Source organism: Aspergillus stella-maris (genome assembly GCF_047715825.1).
Source record: "Aspergillus stella-maris strain CBS 113639 unplaced genomic scaffold BDV14scaffold_38, whole genome shotgun sequence".
Taxonomy (NCBI): Eukaryota; Fungi; Ascomycota; class Eurotiomycetes; order Eurotiales; family Aspergillaceae; genus Aspergillus; species Aspergillus stella-maris.
Genome location: NW_027396832.1, coordinates 50,721 through 65,172, shown reverse-complemented (window position 1 = coordinate 65,172; position 14,452 = coordinate 50,721). Strand labels below are relative to the sequence as shown.

The following is a 14,452-nucleotide window of genomic DNA, read 5'->3' as shown; positions in this document are numbered from 1 at the left end:
GCCGCCTATGGATATAGTCCCCCAACCACATGATATATAGTAATGTTGATCGCCTCTGCGGATCCAATCCAACTGCGGTCTTCGGGGACGCTCAAACTCGGTGAGATCAGCTGTGACTGCGCCCGAGCATGCGGGGAACCTGACCTGGCTACCGGCGAGTGCAGGGCCGGCGCTCTGGAGCTGCCAGGGGTATGATCCTTGACAACGACGGCACACGTCAGGGTGCAGGGTATCTTCGAACTCGTCGCTGATCCAACCACAAGTTGCTCCAATGCCCGCGAAATACGAGTCTCCGTACGAGATGAAATTGCGAGGAGTGGGTTATATACGGGGGGCGAGGTTCGTGGGTAACTGAGGGTCGATTGAGGGATCTTGGTCGTCCTGAGCCGGACCTGTGCCGCTTCCGGGGCACTCGTTGAACCAGGTGTAGGCTTTGTTAGTGCGGGGGATGACTTGGTGGAAGTCAGCGCGATCTAGTCCTCCAAGGTTGGGGAAGTGCATGTTGGCCTAGATAGAGTTAGCTACTGCCCATTTCTCTTGCATAATCCTAGCCTCACCCCTCGGTCCGCTCCTTGATATCGTGGTCCATCGAGCTTGGTCCATCTGAAGGTGGAACCGCTGACTAGTTCACCTTCTGGCATTGGACCTTCGTTTCTCCAGACCTGTTTTGGGATATATCAGTCAGCACCTAGTCTTAGGCCCATGCTTCATCAGCTCACCTACCGTAGTGTCTCCATTGAACTTGTCGATCCAGAGGAAATCGACAAGACCATCCCCTAAACTGCGGTTAGACATTTTCGTAGTCATATGCGGATAGTACTTGCCGTTCACATCGGCCCACTTATGGTCTTCGAGCGTGTTCCAGTTAGCTCGCCTAGACACGGTTGTTTATTCAGTGGAAGACTCACTAGCTCGGTCATAACCCTCGGGCCGTTTAACTTGACCCATGTCTTTGAAATTATTCTCCCCCAGGTTGAGGGCTCCGGTGGTGCGACCATTCGACCTATAAAGCAAGTGTTATGGACGATCGATTGAAAAAAAAATCAGAGAGGGAAGGGTTGCTTACTCCATGCAGAGGTAATCTGCACGCCGATCGCCGCTGCGTTATATCAGCTCATACTCCAGCGCAGTTTAGAGAATCTCCTGGACGTGCATACTCAATGTCGTGGAAGCGAACACCCAAATCATATAGACCCACGCCCCACCCCTCTGTACATCCCGCATTTCCAGTGATAACTCACGCTTATCCCAGGACATGGTATCTGAACCAGTATCCAGTTGTTGATCCATACCTCGGCAGCTCCAGTTGCCCGATCGACTAACCAGAGATTGCACTGGACAGAGAAGGTTAATGACGGCCATATATGGTTCGGGTAACCCGTTCGGTGGTAGATACCTTGCCATCTCCGTCAAAGTCAGCGAGTCGTATTCTGTTCCTGTCCACTCCGGCCTCGAATATCACTGGACCCTCTGGATCCCATCTTGGTGGGGTATGGATGTTGCCGTATAGATAGCCGGTGCCAGTTGCTGAAACCCAAACCTGCATATCATCAGTATCGCGCATCAATAACGGTGGAGAATGCCCACATAGTCATCCGCTCCAGTTCCTCTCATATCACAGTAGAATACGTCATCCCCCTTCAACCGTGTACCTCCGCTGCCGGTATTCCTCCACACATGAAGATAGTGATCGTACAGCGGCGCACCCCCAGTGCTAGGCCCCAGCTGCTGCGACTCAACATAGGCGTAGTCTGCGCCTTTGCGGTCGGCCGTATACACCTTGCCGAACTTCACCCGGTCCTTGGCCCCCTCCACCTGCATTCCGGCATGAGTCACACCAACCGAGACCCAATCAGGCACTAGGCTGCCTTTGCCAGTGCCACGATTGTTGATGTAGGTGGTGACCTTGCCCCTCTCGTCGAGCCAGAGCCAGTCGCTCCGAAAGTCACCATTGATGTCCACGAGGTGGACTCCTGTGATGTCCCCCATTCCTTTTCCTGTAAAGACCGTACCGAGGTCCTGCCAGTAGCCACCATAGAGCGAAGTTGGGGCTTCTCTTTCCCCCGTCAGACCCTTACGCTATCCTGAACCTGATTTGTCAAGAGCTAGATGCGGGAAATCCTGTCGGGGGTTGGCATTCTTGGTAGGTGATTGCCCTTACCTTAGTTCGGGGCTGGACGGAATGTGCTCTGTCCACAAGTCATGCGGCCTTCATCTAATTACTGAACCAAAACGTACCCATAGTGTTGGTTACTGACCGAGTATTGCCTCGCATCCCTTATCTCCATCGGCTGCGTGGTGTTCCATTGTCTGATACAAGTGCATTTTTTCTCCTGCGTTAGCGCGTCGCAGATGAAGCACAGACAGCGGAACCAGATCCAGCTCCTCTTCGCGTGGCGATCCGGCCCGCGGACAAGCAGATCCAGCCAATCCATGCGTTGCATTGGACCCTGCTTCGCCCACGGGTTCAACTGTAGAGATAGCACTAGGCAGCTAGTGGGAGGCAACGGGACGTGCCGGAGATTGTTCGCGCGGAGTCGGCGTCAAGAGCACATGTGATAGGTATTGGCATTATCGATCCCTGGTGGCGCAGCTGCCCCTCTTCTCTTCGAGAGCCTTCAGGGTCTTTCTTTTTCCCGCCGTGCCTTCAACCGTCCTGCCTCTCTCACCTCATCTACTGTTGTCCCTTTGTCAGTTGTGTCCCCGGCCCTTACAAGCTATTCGATTTCTTTACTCTGCTCTAGGTTCGTCTCGACATACCTCCAGGCAAAATGACGCAAGTACCGACAACAAAACAAGAACCCAGGTTGAACCCGGCGTATGTACGGAGTATATTCTTATCAACCTATCTGAACAGTAGCCAGGCTGACAGGACTGCGCCGCCAAAAGCGCACTGGTGGCGTCCCCATGTCGGAGCCTTCCAGTCCCAAACGCCTCTGGGACTCTCGCAATGTACACCCAGCATGTCCCCGGCACTGAACATGGACAAACGTCAACGCTGCAACGCGCAATATGGGTGCTGGACCTGAATTCTGGGCGGTCGTGGCCGATTCCTGACACCCAGAGTGCCCGATATCCTCAGTGGCTTGGCCACAGCAATCAGGTTATCTGGCTTGAAGCGTGCTCTAGCGGGCATACAAGCTTCATTGTTGCGGACGGGCGCCTTCGTGGTGGCAGGTATGTCGCTGGCAGTGTTGCGGGGCCCGTTTGGGATCTCCGCACAACGGATGTGGTGAAAATGGTGGATCCTGGAGATGATACGGACGATGACCTTGGGTTCGTCGTTTTAGGACAGGTGGGCGAGAGCGGGCGTCTGTTTAATCCTTTTCAGGACCAGAGCCCGGAGGTGGGTGGTCACACGACTGTCATTTGGTTTGGCTCACTTGTTCGTCCCCCGACGCAGAGGGACTTCTTGAGTGGCCGATACACTATTTCCAGGGTAACAAACCTGATGGCGTACTTCAGTCTCGGGAACGTGTCGGTGAACTCTATGCCCGACGAAATCAGCCAGGAGACTTGCCGAGACTTCTGCATATCCTCTTGGGTCATCCTATTCACGGCAAGAGACCCGGAGCTTGACGAGGCAACACATACAGCCGGGTCATGTTACATCTGCCCTATGCTCGACTGGAGCGGGCTCATCGTCCCTGACGACTACTATAAAGCTCTCCGGCATCGCGGGCTGGGAGGCGCCTGTTCCTCGCCAGCAGTAAGCCGCGGGGGATTAGTGGCGTTTCTAGCACAGAAACAAGATGGATACGCTGCAGACAAAAACCGAGTTCTTATCGTCACGGACAACCAGAAGGGAACGTATCAGGAGGTTTTTGCCTCAGCTGATGGCAAGGGGCAGTGGGATATGAGCCCCCTCCGTGTTTCATTTGCCGTAGACAACACGCTGCTTCTCTATGTTGAGGAACAAGGGCGGAAGGTGTTGTATCAGCTTGCCCGCGTAGAGGCCTCCCCAGCGGATCTAAAGCGCATCGAGCCCGTACATGCGCGCGTAAAGTCCGAGTCCGTCCTCGACACCAATACATTGGGCGTGAATCCCTCAGAGGTCCTGCTCACGTGCGAGAGCTTTGTCCACGACCAGCAATTTATACTGCACGACCTCGTGTCCGGAAGCATACGCGAGTTCCCCCTTGACAACCCTCGCTTCGGACTAACCGACACGCAAATCGATGAAATTTGGTTCCCCAGCGCGGATGGCCGCAAGATCCACGCATGGATCGTTAGGCCATCGTTCTTCAATCCGGAGCACAAATATCCACTGGCCTACTTCATCCACGGCGATCAACACGGCAGCTGGAGCAGTACCTGGAATACCACCACGGCCACGGGCCTGAACCTCGCCCTCTTCGCCGAACACGGCTACGTTGTCGTCGCGCCCAATGTCTCAGGAAGCATCGGGTATGGAGAGGACTTTGTAAACTCTACGCAGCATTCCTTTGCTAGCGCTGCCTATGAGGACCTGGAGCATGGCATGAGGTATCTTGAGAAGGAACCGTCCACTTCCTACATAGATACAAGCCGCTCAGTCGCCCTCGGATGCGGCACGTACGGCGGATACATGATAAACTGGATCCAGGGCCATAATCTGGGCCGTATGTTCCGCGCGCTTGTCTCCTGCAATGGTATCGTCAGTATCATGTCGTACCTCTCGACCGGGGTGCAGCATGTCGTCTTCCATGAGTTTGGCGGGGCGCCCTGGGACGCATCAGCTAGAGAGGAGTGGAGGCGCTCGGATCCTGCGCAGCATCTGCACAATTGGGGCACCCCTCAGTTGGTTATCCATGATACAGCTCGTACACAAGTCCCTGTTTCTGATGTTGTGGTGGCTGTTAAAACACTGCGACTTCGTGGGGTGGAGTGTGACTTCTTGGAGCTGGCTGCTGACGAACGCACGGGCGGTATGAGTAGACGGGGACCGCAGAGATTGGTACTATTTTATCGCACATTACTCGATTGGATGGGGCGGTTTACAATGTAATAGAATATCAACCTGCTGCACTGGACCTGGTGTCACGTGGCTGACCTGGCAGCCTGGGCCCTGCGGTGGTGCCGGGTCCTGTTTCATGTTCCATCCCTTTTTCACATTGAGTTAATGCTTTGAGACATCTCTCACTGAACCTTATTCATCTCTATTATATATTTGGCCCCTATCCGCCGACTTTCTCTTGTTCAAATATTACACCAAGCCGCCCGCGTACCGCACTACGGCAATAAAAGGGATCTCTCCTGGGCTTCCTCTTCTCTTCCTCCCCCTTTCCGAAATCCCACTCAGTAAAGCTGGAGTTGAATAATGCCCGCTATGCTAGATCATCTCCCACTCGAGATTCTGTACATGGTCGTGGCTTACCTGCGAGATGACCACAGGCAGAACCAAAAGCCAGACCAACCGTCCTGGTACTCTCTGAGCCTTCAACCACTTCTTTCCCTCTGCCTAGTTTCCAAGCGATTATGCGCCACAACCCAACCAATCCTGTACCATGAGTTTATGCCAGGCGTCGGCGACTCATGGCGGTCCACTCTTTTCTCCTGGGACCGCCGACTCACGTCCTTCATCCGAACGGTCGCTCAGCGACGCGACCTAGCTACCTGTGTGAGGCGTGTTCACCTTCATTCATACCTGCTTAAACCATTCGAGGTCCTCCGTGAAAATCAAGTATACCCAGACTCTGCATATTCGGGCTGTATGCCGGATATCCCCGCCGTTCCTGTAACCAACAAGCTGCAAGAAAGTGAAGTCGAGGATATGAACGAGGCTATCCAGGTGGCTGGAAATGCGCTAGGCATAAAGAAACAGACACGGAATCGCCTGTTAGCTTCGGATATGTTTACCCTTTTGATAGCACAGTTGCCCTATCTACACCATTGCAGCATTGTCGCTGGCGGAAGGCCAGTACAAGTCGTTCGCGCTGCGCTGTTATCTGCAGCTGGGATTTCAAACCTGCCTCTTAAGACGGTCGACCTGTCGCTAGACGCTCCAGCAAGCCGCATAGACCTGCTCAGCCTTCAGTAACGCGTGCGCACTCTCCTGGAAACGTTGCCGGACGTCGAAACACTCAACATACACATGTGCAGCAAAACATGGCGGCGGTCTCCCCTGCCTACCCTCAAGAAATTAAAGAACCTCCGTGTCACGTATAGCCGGCTCAGCAGGGAGGCGCTAAAAGCACTGCTATACTGCTGTGAAGGCCTACGCAGCTTCACGTACGAAGCCGGTTACCGTGCCTATGACGGTTGTCACGAACCAGGGGACGGCACGGATCACTTTCGGCTCGTTGACGCGGTGGAGGATCTGACACGCCATAGCGAGACTCTTGAATATTTGCATCTTGATTTACGGCAGCGCGGTCATCATCCTGGTGGATTTGATCCACGCGCTGTGGTTACCTTCCGGGGGTTTAAGGTGCTGAAGCACCTGTTTCTCAATTTGGATGAATTCCACAGTCGGTTTTGGGGAGCGTCAGCATCTTCTCCAGGTCAGATGCTGGTAGATCTTCTTCCGAGTAGCATCGAGTTCCTACACCTCGCTGGATTTATCGGAGACGAGCTTCCTCGGCTCGAGAAAAGCTTGTTTGGTCTTGCGCAAGCTTGCGCGGACGGCAAGGTCCCTGCACTTAGGGAGGTAAGGTGGTCTAGGAATGAGGAGCTACATCATGAGTCTTCTATACGCGCCGCATTTGCCTCCGCCGGTGTGGACTTTGAACATAAGCACTGGCCGGTTACGGAATCTACGCGAGGCGACGATGGTAGCTCACCACGACCGAACTTCAAAGATCCCTTCCCGCTGTCGGACACGGAGGATCCTGATCTTTAGAGCGCATTTTATGTTATACTCCTTAATTAACCCCATACAAGCTCGAAAACCTTTTCGTTCGCTCACGTCAACTCACGAATACTGCTCTTGTCCAACTACCTAGTTTGGGGAAGCCGTCGGTATATAGGTGCCCACACATGTTAGCAGCTTGATGATTCCACCATTGGCCAGATCGCGGAGCCCATCAGATGCAAGAAGTGAGAATCATGCCAAGTACTCAATATTTCGATCCCCCTACAAATTCCTGTGCATGACTGGACTCGTGAATTACGCTCGAGAGCAGGAAATTGGACAGGCACTTCATCCCCTACGAGCGATGGCGATACCGCGGCGAAAACAAAGCACTGACCGACCGACGAGGTACTTATTGTATTTCTTACCCAGTGTCTTGGTCAATTTCCCGGTCCTCTGAGTTTTGTCAATCTAAGCCCTGCTCTTCGCCAGGCCATGGTTGTCATTGTCAGGCCACTTGAGTTTCGCGATAAGTTGTTGTAAGAGGCCAATGCATTGTCCTCGTCGAAGGTGCTCTTAATACGATCGTCCTTGGTTATCTTCAGTCGTCACCGAGTAATTAGAAGCAAATGACCACGCACCGCGGGCAAAGAGTCCCCATAAGGAAATAATGAGGCCTCCAGGATCAGCAGCCGCGGCAACTCAGCATCGCAATCTAACAATCTCAATAGGTGACCCCGCCCGCCTAGGGCTGCTAGCGGCTTGGAAGTCGATACCACGAGCCTTGGTATATTGCTGTTATCGAATCATATCCCCGGATGCCCTGTTTCAGCCATACTGCGCACTCAGCCAGCTGAGACGCGGGTGGCTCAGCTCTCGTCCCTGGCAGACCCTTAGGCGACCCGTCCCGTCCATCAACGTAAAATCAGAGACAGCCCCGGACCCCTTTTCTCTGCAGACCTCAATTATAATTCCATCTCAGCTTTTCATTCACCTCTCGTCGCAATGCGCAGCCACATTCTCCCTCTTGCGCTCCTCAGCGCCGCGACATCCGTCCTCGCCCTCGACTCTTTCCAAGACTACATAGAAGAATACCTCCCCTCCTGCGTCGTGAACTGCACTACTACCGCTGCGGAAAGTAGTACCAATTGCGGCGAGGGCTCGATCGCGAGTACCAACCAAGACGACATCTCGTGTCTTTGCAGTGCGTTTACATCCACGGATGTATCGGCCGCGCAGGACTTTGCGACCTCGTTGACAGAGTGTTTTTTAAGCGCCGGGTGCTCGGACGAGGAATTGGGCGAGTTAGAGAACTTGGATACGGTTGAGACGCTGGGGGCTTCGGATGAGCTTTGTGGCGAGGGAACGGGGGATAGTCTTACTGAGGGGGATGGTGATGTGGAGGATGATGATGGTGATGATAGTGACAGTGATGACGGTGATAGTATGTTCTCAATGTTCTCTATGCCTGGAGCTTTTACTAACTGTAATAGATGGTGCGAGTATGCTCATTTCCAGCGCTAATGCCCTCCTCGCTGCGGGTGCCTTGATCGCGGTCACGGTCTTCTAAATCGAATTTTGAATTGGCTCTTTGCCTTTTTTTTTTTTTTTTTTTTGAATGAGTAGGTGGAAGGGAAGGCTTGTTAATACTCGAATGACGACTATATCTATGTGATTATGTTGCATTTTCAAAGACCGATTCAAGACCGATTTGTTCCTTCTCTGGCCAAGTGACGAAAAGCCCTAACTAACCACATGATTGTTGAAAGCGCCACCATCCCTCCTTGTAGTCACCGAACCACGGGTGTATCCTGGTGGTGGCTTATCAACAGTAGTTTGTAGCTGAAAATGCGATCAAAGTCCAGGTGACACGATGCTCTTTTCCTCTTCATTGGCCTTGTCGAAATTCTTGTTTGGAAAGCGCGAGATCAGGTGGGCAAGGAATCCCTGCGTGTGGCGTTTGCCAGTGTAGCCCCCTCACTTGAAGCAAACACAAGCGCCAGATCTGGTTCCTCAACCTGCAATTTAAGAAGGTATAAGAGACGTGTCAAATACGCTCGCAAGGTGGTACTTTCTGGGGTTATTGCACAGGTTCTAAATCTCACTTTGCTGTCATGGGTACCCGGTCCTCTTCCTCCGCTACGCTGCTCGCGTTGATTTGCGGTGCCTCTGCAGTCAGCGCAGTCACTGACGGGGATCTCATCCCACCATCTTCTAATCTCAAATGGATTCCTTGTTTCCAGAACTACACATGCGCGCGACTCCAGGTGCCTCTTGACTACGGGGACCCTGATCGAGGATCCACCGCGATAGCCTTCATCAGACTTGCCGCCAGGAACGCGACCAACAACACGCGAGATGTTCTCATCAACCCCGGTGGACCCGGGAACTCGGGCATCGACTCCTGTTGGGGAATACGTTTCCTTTTTCCAATGTAATACCAGCGGAGCACAATATTGTGGGGTTCGATCCTCGCGGGATAGGGCACAGCGGTCCAGAAATAGACTCCTGGCCTGGTCACCCGGAGAACAGAGCACAATTTGAAAAGCTGTTTGGTACTGAGACATCCAAGGCCTCGTCGAAATCACTTACCAACCAGCTTTATGCCGCTGACTTGTTTGGAAAATCGTGCACTCCCAGCGTCGGCGGGACAGCCGGCAGCGCCGCTTTTATAAGCACGCCAGCTGTTGCTCGCGACATGCTTACTTTCATCAAGGCTGAGCAAAGAAGGCTTCAAGGACCAGTACGTGAGACCCAATTGAATTACTATGAAGTTAGCTACGGCACTATCCTCGGGACTACCTTCGCCCATCTCTTCCCTGACAATGTGGGCCGGATGGTGCTCGACGGCGTAGCGGATGCCGAGGACATTTACAACGGTGGATGGAGACACAACCTCTACGACACAGACGCAGCTATACACTACTTCTACGAACCCTGTCATAGCAGCGGACCGCAAGCTTGTGCTTTCTGGGGACCGACCGTGGACAACATCGAGCGCCGCTTCCACCAGCTGCTCGATCATCTCAAATACAATCCCATTCCAGTGTCCTCGTCGCCTTACTGCTCTATACCGCTACTGGCAACATACTCTGGCGTCGAACAGATTGCTATGCAAGCAGTCTACCTACCCTTGATTGGCTTCCCAATCCTAGCAGATGTCCTCGCCAGTCTGGAGAAGGGAAACGCAACCGCATACATGGCCGCAGCTACCACTTATCTGACCCCAGACCCATGTAATAACGGGGACGGCAGGTACAACGTCGGATGTTGCTGTATTGATTCGATGTGTCGATGCAACTGGCGGCGCCGATAGACTGGATACGCTTCAAAAATACCGTGACTATGTAGGCTTGATGAATGACCAGAGCAAGGTATTGGGGGAGGTGTGGCCTGCATATGCCAGTGATATTTCGTGTGGATCGTTTGATGTGCAGGTTCCTCAAGCGGGAATGCTTCATGGTTTGTTCCTGAACCACACCTCGTTCAATATACTAGACTGATACTCACAGGGTCAATTCTTGACCCTCGGAAAACAGCCACTCCGGTCCTCTTTGTTAGTTCGGCTGTTGATCCTGTTACTCCTAGGCGAGGGCAAGTCTTTACATCCATTCTCTACGCTTATACTTTGAGTCAAGCTGACATCTCGCAGCGCCTACAAAATGTCCTCGGTATTCGAGGACTCAACAGTCCTCATACAGGATTCCGTCGGTGTAAGTTTACCTTTTCACCCACAATAGTCTCCGTGAAATCAGTAGCAGCTGAACATTGCCTAACTTATCCCACAATAGCATAGTGCCATTGGTAGCCTATCAAGCTGCGTGGCCCGTAACGTCCAGGCATATTACTCCCATGGCCAACTTCCGCCTCCAGATACGGTCTGTGAACCTGACGTCGTACCGTTTCAATCTGCTGATTGGGCCTGATTGATATGACCTTGTCTTACTACTGTTGAGGAACGGTTATTAAATGTTGACATGCAATTGTCTTATCCCCATACTACTCAAATAAATGTAGACACACCAGGAGCAAGGCTCATTGTTGTGAGATTTAAAGCCCAGGGCACCAATCTCAAGAACCTAGATACAATAGCCCTATGGTAGCACCTCATCCGGAGCCACCCTGCCCTGGGTTGCGGCTTCCTATCATGGAGATACACTCTCATGCTAGACAGGACACTGTAAGTCTTTAATTGTAGGCAGATTTCAATACCCATAAGTCAACATTTGTGGCATATTAGTTTTATTTTATGCACCATTTGTATCCCAACATACGGTTAATGTGGTCAGCATGCCGCATCAGACCAAAACAATTGGCATGATTTTATAATATCTCACTAAAGATCCTGAAGCGACAGAGCTACTGACATCAGCGTCGATGATAGTCGCCAAAACCATAGATCAAATCAATGGAAGGGCATGGGTCGACATAGCTTAAGCCAACCATTGTCCGCAAGCCACTCTCTGCTCGCCAGGGGTCGATGCACCACCACCTTAATAGTCCGAATATCACATTTCCTGTCCAAATGCGTTTCAGGACAAAGCAAACGTATCCCACACGGACGATCCTCAGCCTTCAACCCAGACTGCACAAACCTCAGCAACCCCTCATGCGGACACGGATAAACGGAATCAATATCGCTCAGATCATGCGTTGCAGATGTTCGAACGGTATACCCCGAAAGAGCAATCAAGCGACGCGAACGGTCATGAGTATGGAGGGTAAGCACGTGCTCGACTTTGAGACCCGGTTTATCAAGAACGAGACATTTGTGAACGAGGCCTTTGATTACCCAGTCATCTACTGCAAGATTAACAAACATGGGTTTTAATAATCCCATGACGGCGGGGAGATGAGCGGATTTTATTGGCGATGGGTTCTCGGGTGTTGCTTTGTCCAGCCACTGTAGTAATTTCGTCTGGTCTCGAGATGTCAGAGACATACAGGGGCAAAGGTCGACGATGCCAGCGTATGGCATACATTGGCGCTCGAGTGGGTTTATATTGAGGGAGGAGAAGGGTGTGAATTCGCGGTTGGGATGGAGCATGAGACATGCGCTGCAGTATGCGAAATGGCAATCTTCCAGGCGGAGAAGCAACTCTGTTCGCGGGGCTGGCTGGCTTGGTTCTAGTTTAAAAGTTGGTCTTGCCTTTTTGCTGTAAAGACGGGGGAAATGAAACTGTTCGTGGCGGATGATCGAACCGCCGAGGGGGCGATATCGTTTGCAGGTGAGAGACAAGCAGATCTGGTCTACTGGCGAGAGGAGATTGAAGATGCGCTGGAAGATGGGCTCGGGGAGGTCGAGAACGGGTGCATCTTCCGGGTCATTGGTGCTGAATAGTGTTCTTGCGAATGCGCTGATGCGGTTTTCGAACGCTTGACAGAGGGTAAACATGGTTATATCGAATCTGCTGAGTTGCTAGAAGATGGGAGGGTAAGAGAGAGAAAATTGGAATGTCGTCATGGCGGTAGAGATACTTGAAAGGTTGCGAGCAAGAGCAACAGGGGAGATGTTCCGGCGGATTTCATTTCCGAGCCCTAGGTAGCTACCGATACCCCCATATCACGTGATAATACCGTATATATACACAGTATCAAGGGCAACTACATCTATTTGAGCTATTTTGGAGCAGCCCAAGTTTAGAAGAGGGTCAAGTGGTAAGCAGGGAACCAATAAACCGCGGTGCCCCGTTAAGCAAACCTATATCACGAACGCCGAAGCCGGGCTTAGGAGATAGTCGCTACAAAATGGTAAACTATAACACTAGATGGAATTGGGGTACCGAATAGGTGACATGCGAGGAACTCAAATCTTCTCAATCTATACCCCTAATGTCATCAATCTTCAACATCCGCGAAAGGTCTCTGGCGTCAGTCGTGTAGTCACGTCTAGCTATTATACAGCATTTGAGTATCGCTGAGTAGAGAACCTAGTCCCTTGCCCACGTAAATAGAAACACTCTACTACTCGAGAAAAAGCATCCTCTCAATGCCCCCAAGCGCGAACAACCGCTCGAGGGGACCCCTAGCCACAAGAACAAAGACCAGAAGCGGTACAGCCCACAGCGCTCGCTCTAGTACTTTATACATCAACGCATTCGTTCCTTCAGTGTTTTCTCTTGATCGACTGTCATTGTATGGCACTTTACATCTCAACGCCTTGACCGGCATCGGTAGATAGTCCACCTTCACAGCCCCGACAATACTCTTGGTCATTTTGCTCGTCATAACGCTCTCGAGATAGGGCATTAGATAGTGTGCTTTGATCTTGTCGGCGAAGGTGTCCACCGCTTCGAGGCGGGTGAGTGTATTGGCTTGCTCGAAGATTCTCATGGCGCGGGGACGGCGGTTGTTTTGCCATTTCTGCAGGGACGCATGGAGATCGGATGTTGTGGGTTTCTGTAGTCGTTCTGAGGAGGACTCGATAAGGTGCACAATGGCGTTTGCGAGGGATGCGGCGCTCTCTATTGCGCTGTTGCCGCCCTGGCCTAGGTTCGGAGTCATCTAATTTGATCGGTTAGGAAAGCAAGAGCGATATGTGACAGATTCAGGGTGTGATGCAAGGATTTACCTTGTGCACTGAATCACCAATACAGGCCCATCGGTCAATCGCCCAGTGTTCATAGCATGCTTCCTCTAGTGGTACCAGCGTTGTGGATATAGCCCTCTTGTAAATATCGCGGAACGAAACGATATTGCTGATTGGTTTCTCCAGGAAAGGCTCAACGTATTGGTCAATGTTGGCCTGGTCAAAGCGCGGAACTTCATGGGCGAAGTACTTCCGACCCAGCTTTTTGAAGAGAAACCAGTATACTCGGCCTTCCCTGCTGGTACTTTCTAGAAAGGACCACCCCTCTGTGCATGTTCGATGACCGATTCCGGGCTCGAGTCCTGGCGTGGGTTCTGATATCCCGAATACGCAGCTGTAATTGGAGACCATTCCTGCAGGCAAGAAGGCAAGGTCAGTAACAGACATAGAATTTAAGGATGTATATAGAAGCATTGATGCGTACTTTGTCTATCGCCTGCAATTTCTCTTTCGAGGCCTTTTGACTCCATATACTCCCACATCTGGTGCCGGACTACACTTCTCACTCCATCAGCTCCAACGACAAGATCACCTTCGAACACGGTCTGATCTGAGCAGTGAACCTTTATTCCATCAGGTCGATGGTCCATCTTCACGACTTTCTTGCCAGTCAGGACACGTTCCTGAGCTTGGCCAAGGTGTTTGTAGAGGACTTCCAGCACAAGCTGGCGATCGACGAATGCAATCGGATATCCATGCCTATAATCAACAAAAACGTTAGCGATCATTTAAAAAGCCGCATACACAAAGTATCAGAGGCTGCGACTTCATACCGTTTATGAACATGCTGCGACGTTCGATTCACTGTAATAAACCTCGCCTGCTCAGTCCAAAAATACGACTCGAGAATAGGGACAGTAGCGTCAAGTATTTCATCACACAATCCCAATTGATCCAGAATGCGGAACCCATTGGGTAGGAGACCAATTGAAGCACCGACTTGCGGCGCGATCTCATCATGCGACTCCAGCACGACAAAGTCGATGTCCTTTCTGAGGAGACAGTGGGCGAGGGTTAGGCCCGCGATAGACCCGCCTACAATCACCACGCGAAAAGGCGGGCTCGAGGGTTTATCCGGCATTGTAAAGTAA

General features: G+C 51.9%; 7 protein-coding genes across 7 annotated transcripts; 4 read left to right on the top strand and 3 right to left on the bottom strand.

Annotated features, from left to right (window-relative positions):
* Positions 1–321: 321 nt before the first annotated feature.
* On the bottom strand, positions 322–1,989 carry BDV14DRAFT_201478 (uncharacterized protein; the record flags this gene model as incomplete). The annotated part of the gene is made up of 8 exons (XM_073773770.1): positions 322–507; positions 558–662; positions 724–848; positions 909–1,003; positions 1,067–1,099; positions 1,324–1,334; positions 1,397–1,540; positions 1,588–1,989. 8 exons carry the CDS (start codon positions 1,987–1,989, stop codon positions 322–324), a joined length of 1,101 nt encoding a protein of 366 aa, XP_073626715.1.
* A 961-nt stretch (positions 1,990–2,950) lies between these two features.
* Positions 2,951–4,987, top strand: BDV14DRAFT_201477 (alpha/beta hydrolase family protein; the record flags this gene model as incomplete). Its single annotated transcript, XM_073773769.1, has 1 exon — positions 2,951–4,987. The coding sequence occupies one exon, from the start codon at positions 2,951–2,953 to the stop codon at positions 4,985–4,987; it is 2,037 nt and encodes a 678-aa protein (XP_073626714.1).
* BDV14DRAFT_209684 (uncharacterized protein) lies at positions 4,789–6,820 on the top strand (the record flags this gene model as incomplete). The annotated part of the gene is made up of 2 exons (XM_073775703.1): positions 4,789–6,015; positions 6,082–6,820. The coding sequence occupies exons 1-2, from the start codon at positions 5,300–5,302 to the stop codon at positions 6,818–6,820; spliced, it is 1,455 nt and encodes a 484-aa protein (XP_073626713.1). The 5' UTR covers positions 4,789–5,299.
* A 957-nt stretch (positions 6,821–7,777) lies between these two features.
* Positions 7,778–8,342, top strand: BDV14DRAFT_201475 (uncharacterized protein; the record flags this gene model as incomplete). The annotated part of the gene is made up of 2 exons (XM_073773768.1): positions 7,778–8,216; positions 8,266–8,342. 2 exons carry the CDS (start codon positions 7,778–7,780, stop codon positions 8,340–8,342), a joined length of 516 nt encoding a protein of 171 aa, XP_073626712.1.
* A 544-nt stretch (positions 8,343–8,886) lies between these two features.
* On the top strand, positions 8,887–10,698 carry BDV14DRAFT_209682 (uncharacterized protein; the record flags this gene model as incomplete). The annotated part of the gene is made up of 6 exons (XM_073775702.1): positions 8,887–9,178; positions 9,217–10,027; positions 10,089–10,234; positions 10,285–10,366; positions 10,425–10,485; positions 10,564–10,698. The coding sequence occupies 6 exons, from the start codon at positions 8,887–8,889 to the stop codon at positions 10,696–10,698; spliced, it is 1,527 nt and encodes a 508-aa protein (XP_073626711.1).
* Positions 10,699–11,177: 479 nt separating this feature from the next.
* On the bottom strand, positions 11,178–12,167 carry BDV14DRAFT_201473 (F-box protein; the record flags this gene model as incomplete). The annotated part of the gene is made up of 1 exon (XM_073773767.1): positions 11,178–12,167. The coding sequence occupies one exon, from the start codon at positions 12,165–12,167 to the stop codon at positions 11,178–11,180; it is 990 nt and encodes a 329-aa protein (XP_073626710.1).
* A 569-nt stretch (positions 12,168–12,736) lies between these two features.
* Positions 12,737–14,442, bottom strand: BDV14DRAFT_201472 (FAD-dependent oxidoreductase; the record flags this gene model as incomplete). The annotated part of the gene is made up of 4 exons (XM_073773766.1): positions 12,737–13,276; positions 13,344–13,714; positions 13,786–14,060; positions 14,135–14,442. The coding sequence occupies 4 exons, from the start codon at positions 14,440–14,442 to the stop codon at positions 12,737–12,739; spliced, it is 1,494 nt and encodes a 497-aa protein (XP_073626709.1).
* Positions 14,443–14,452: the final 10 nt, after the last annotated feature.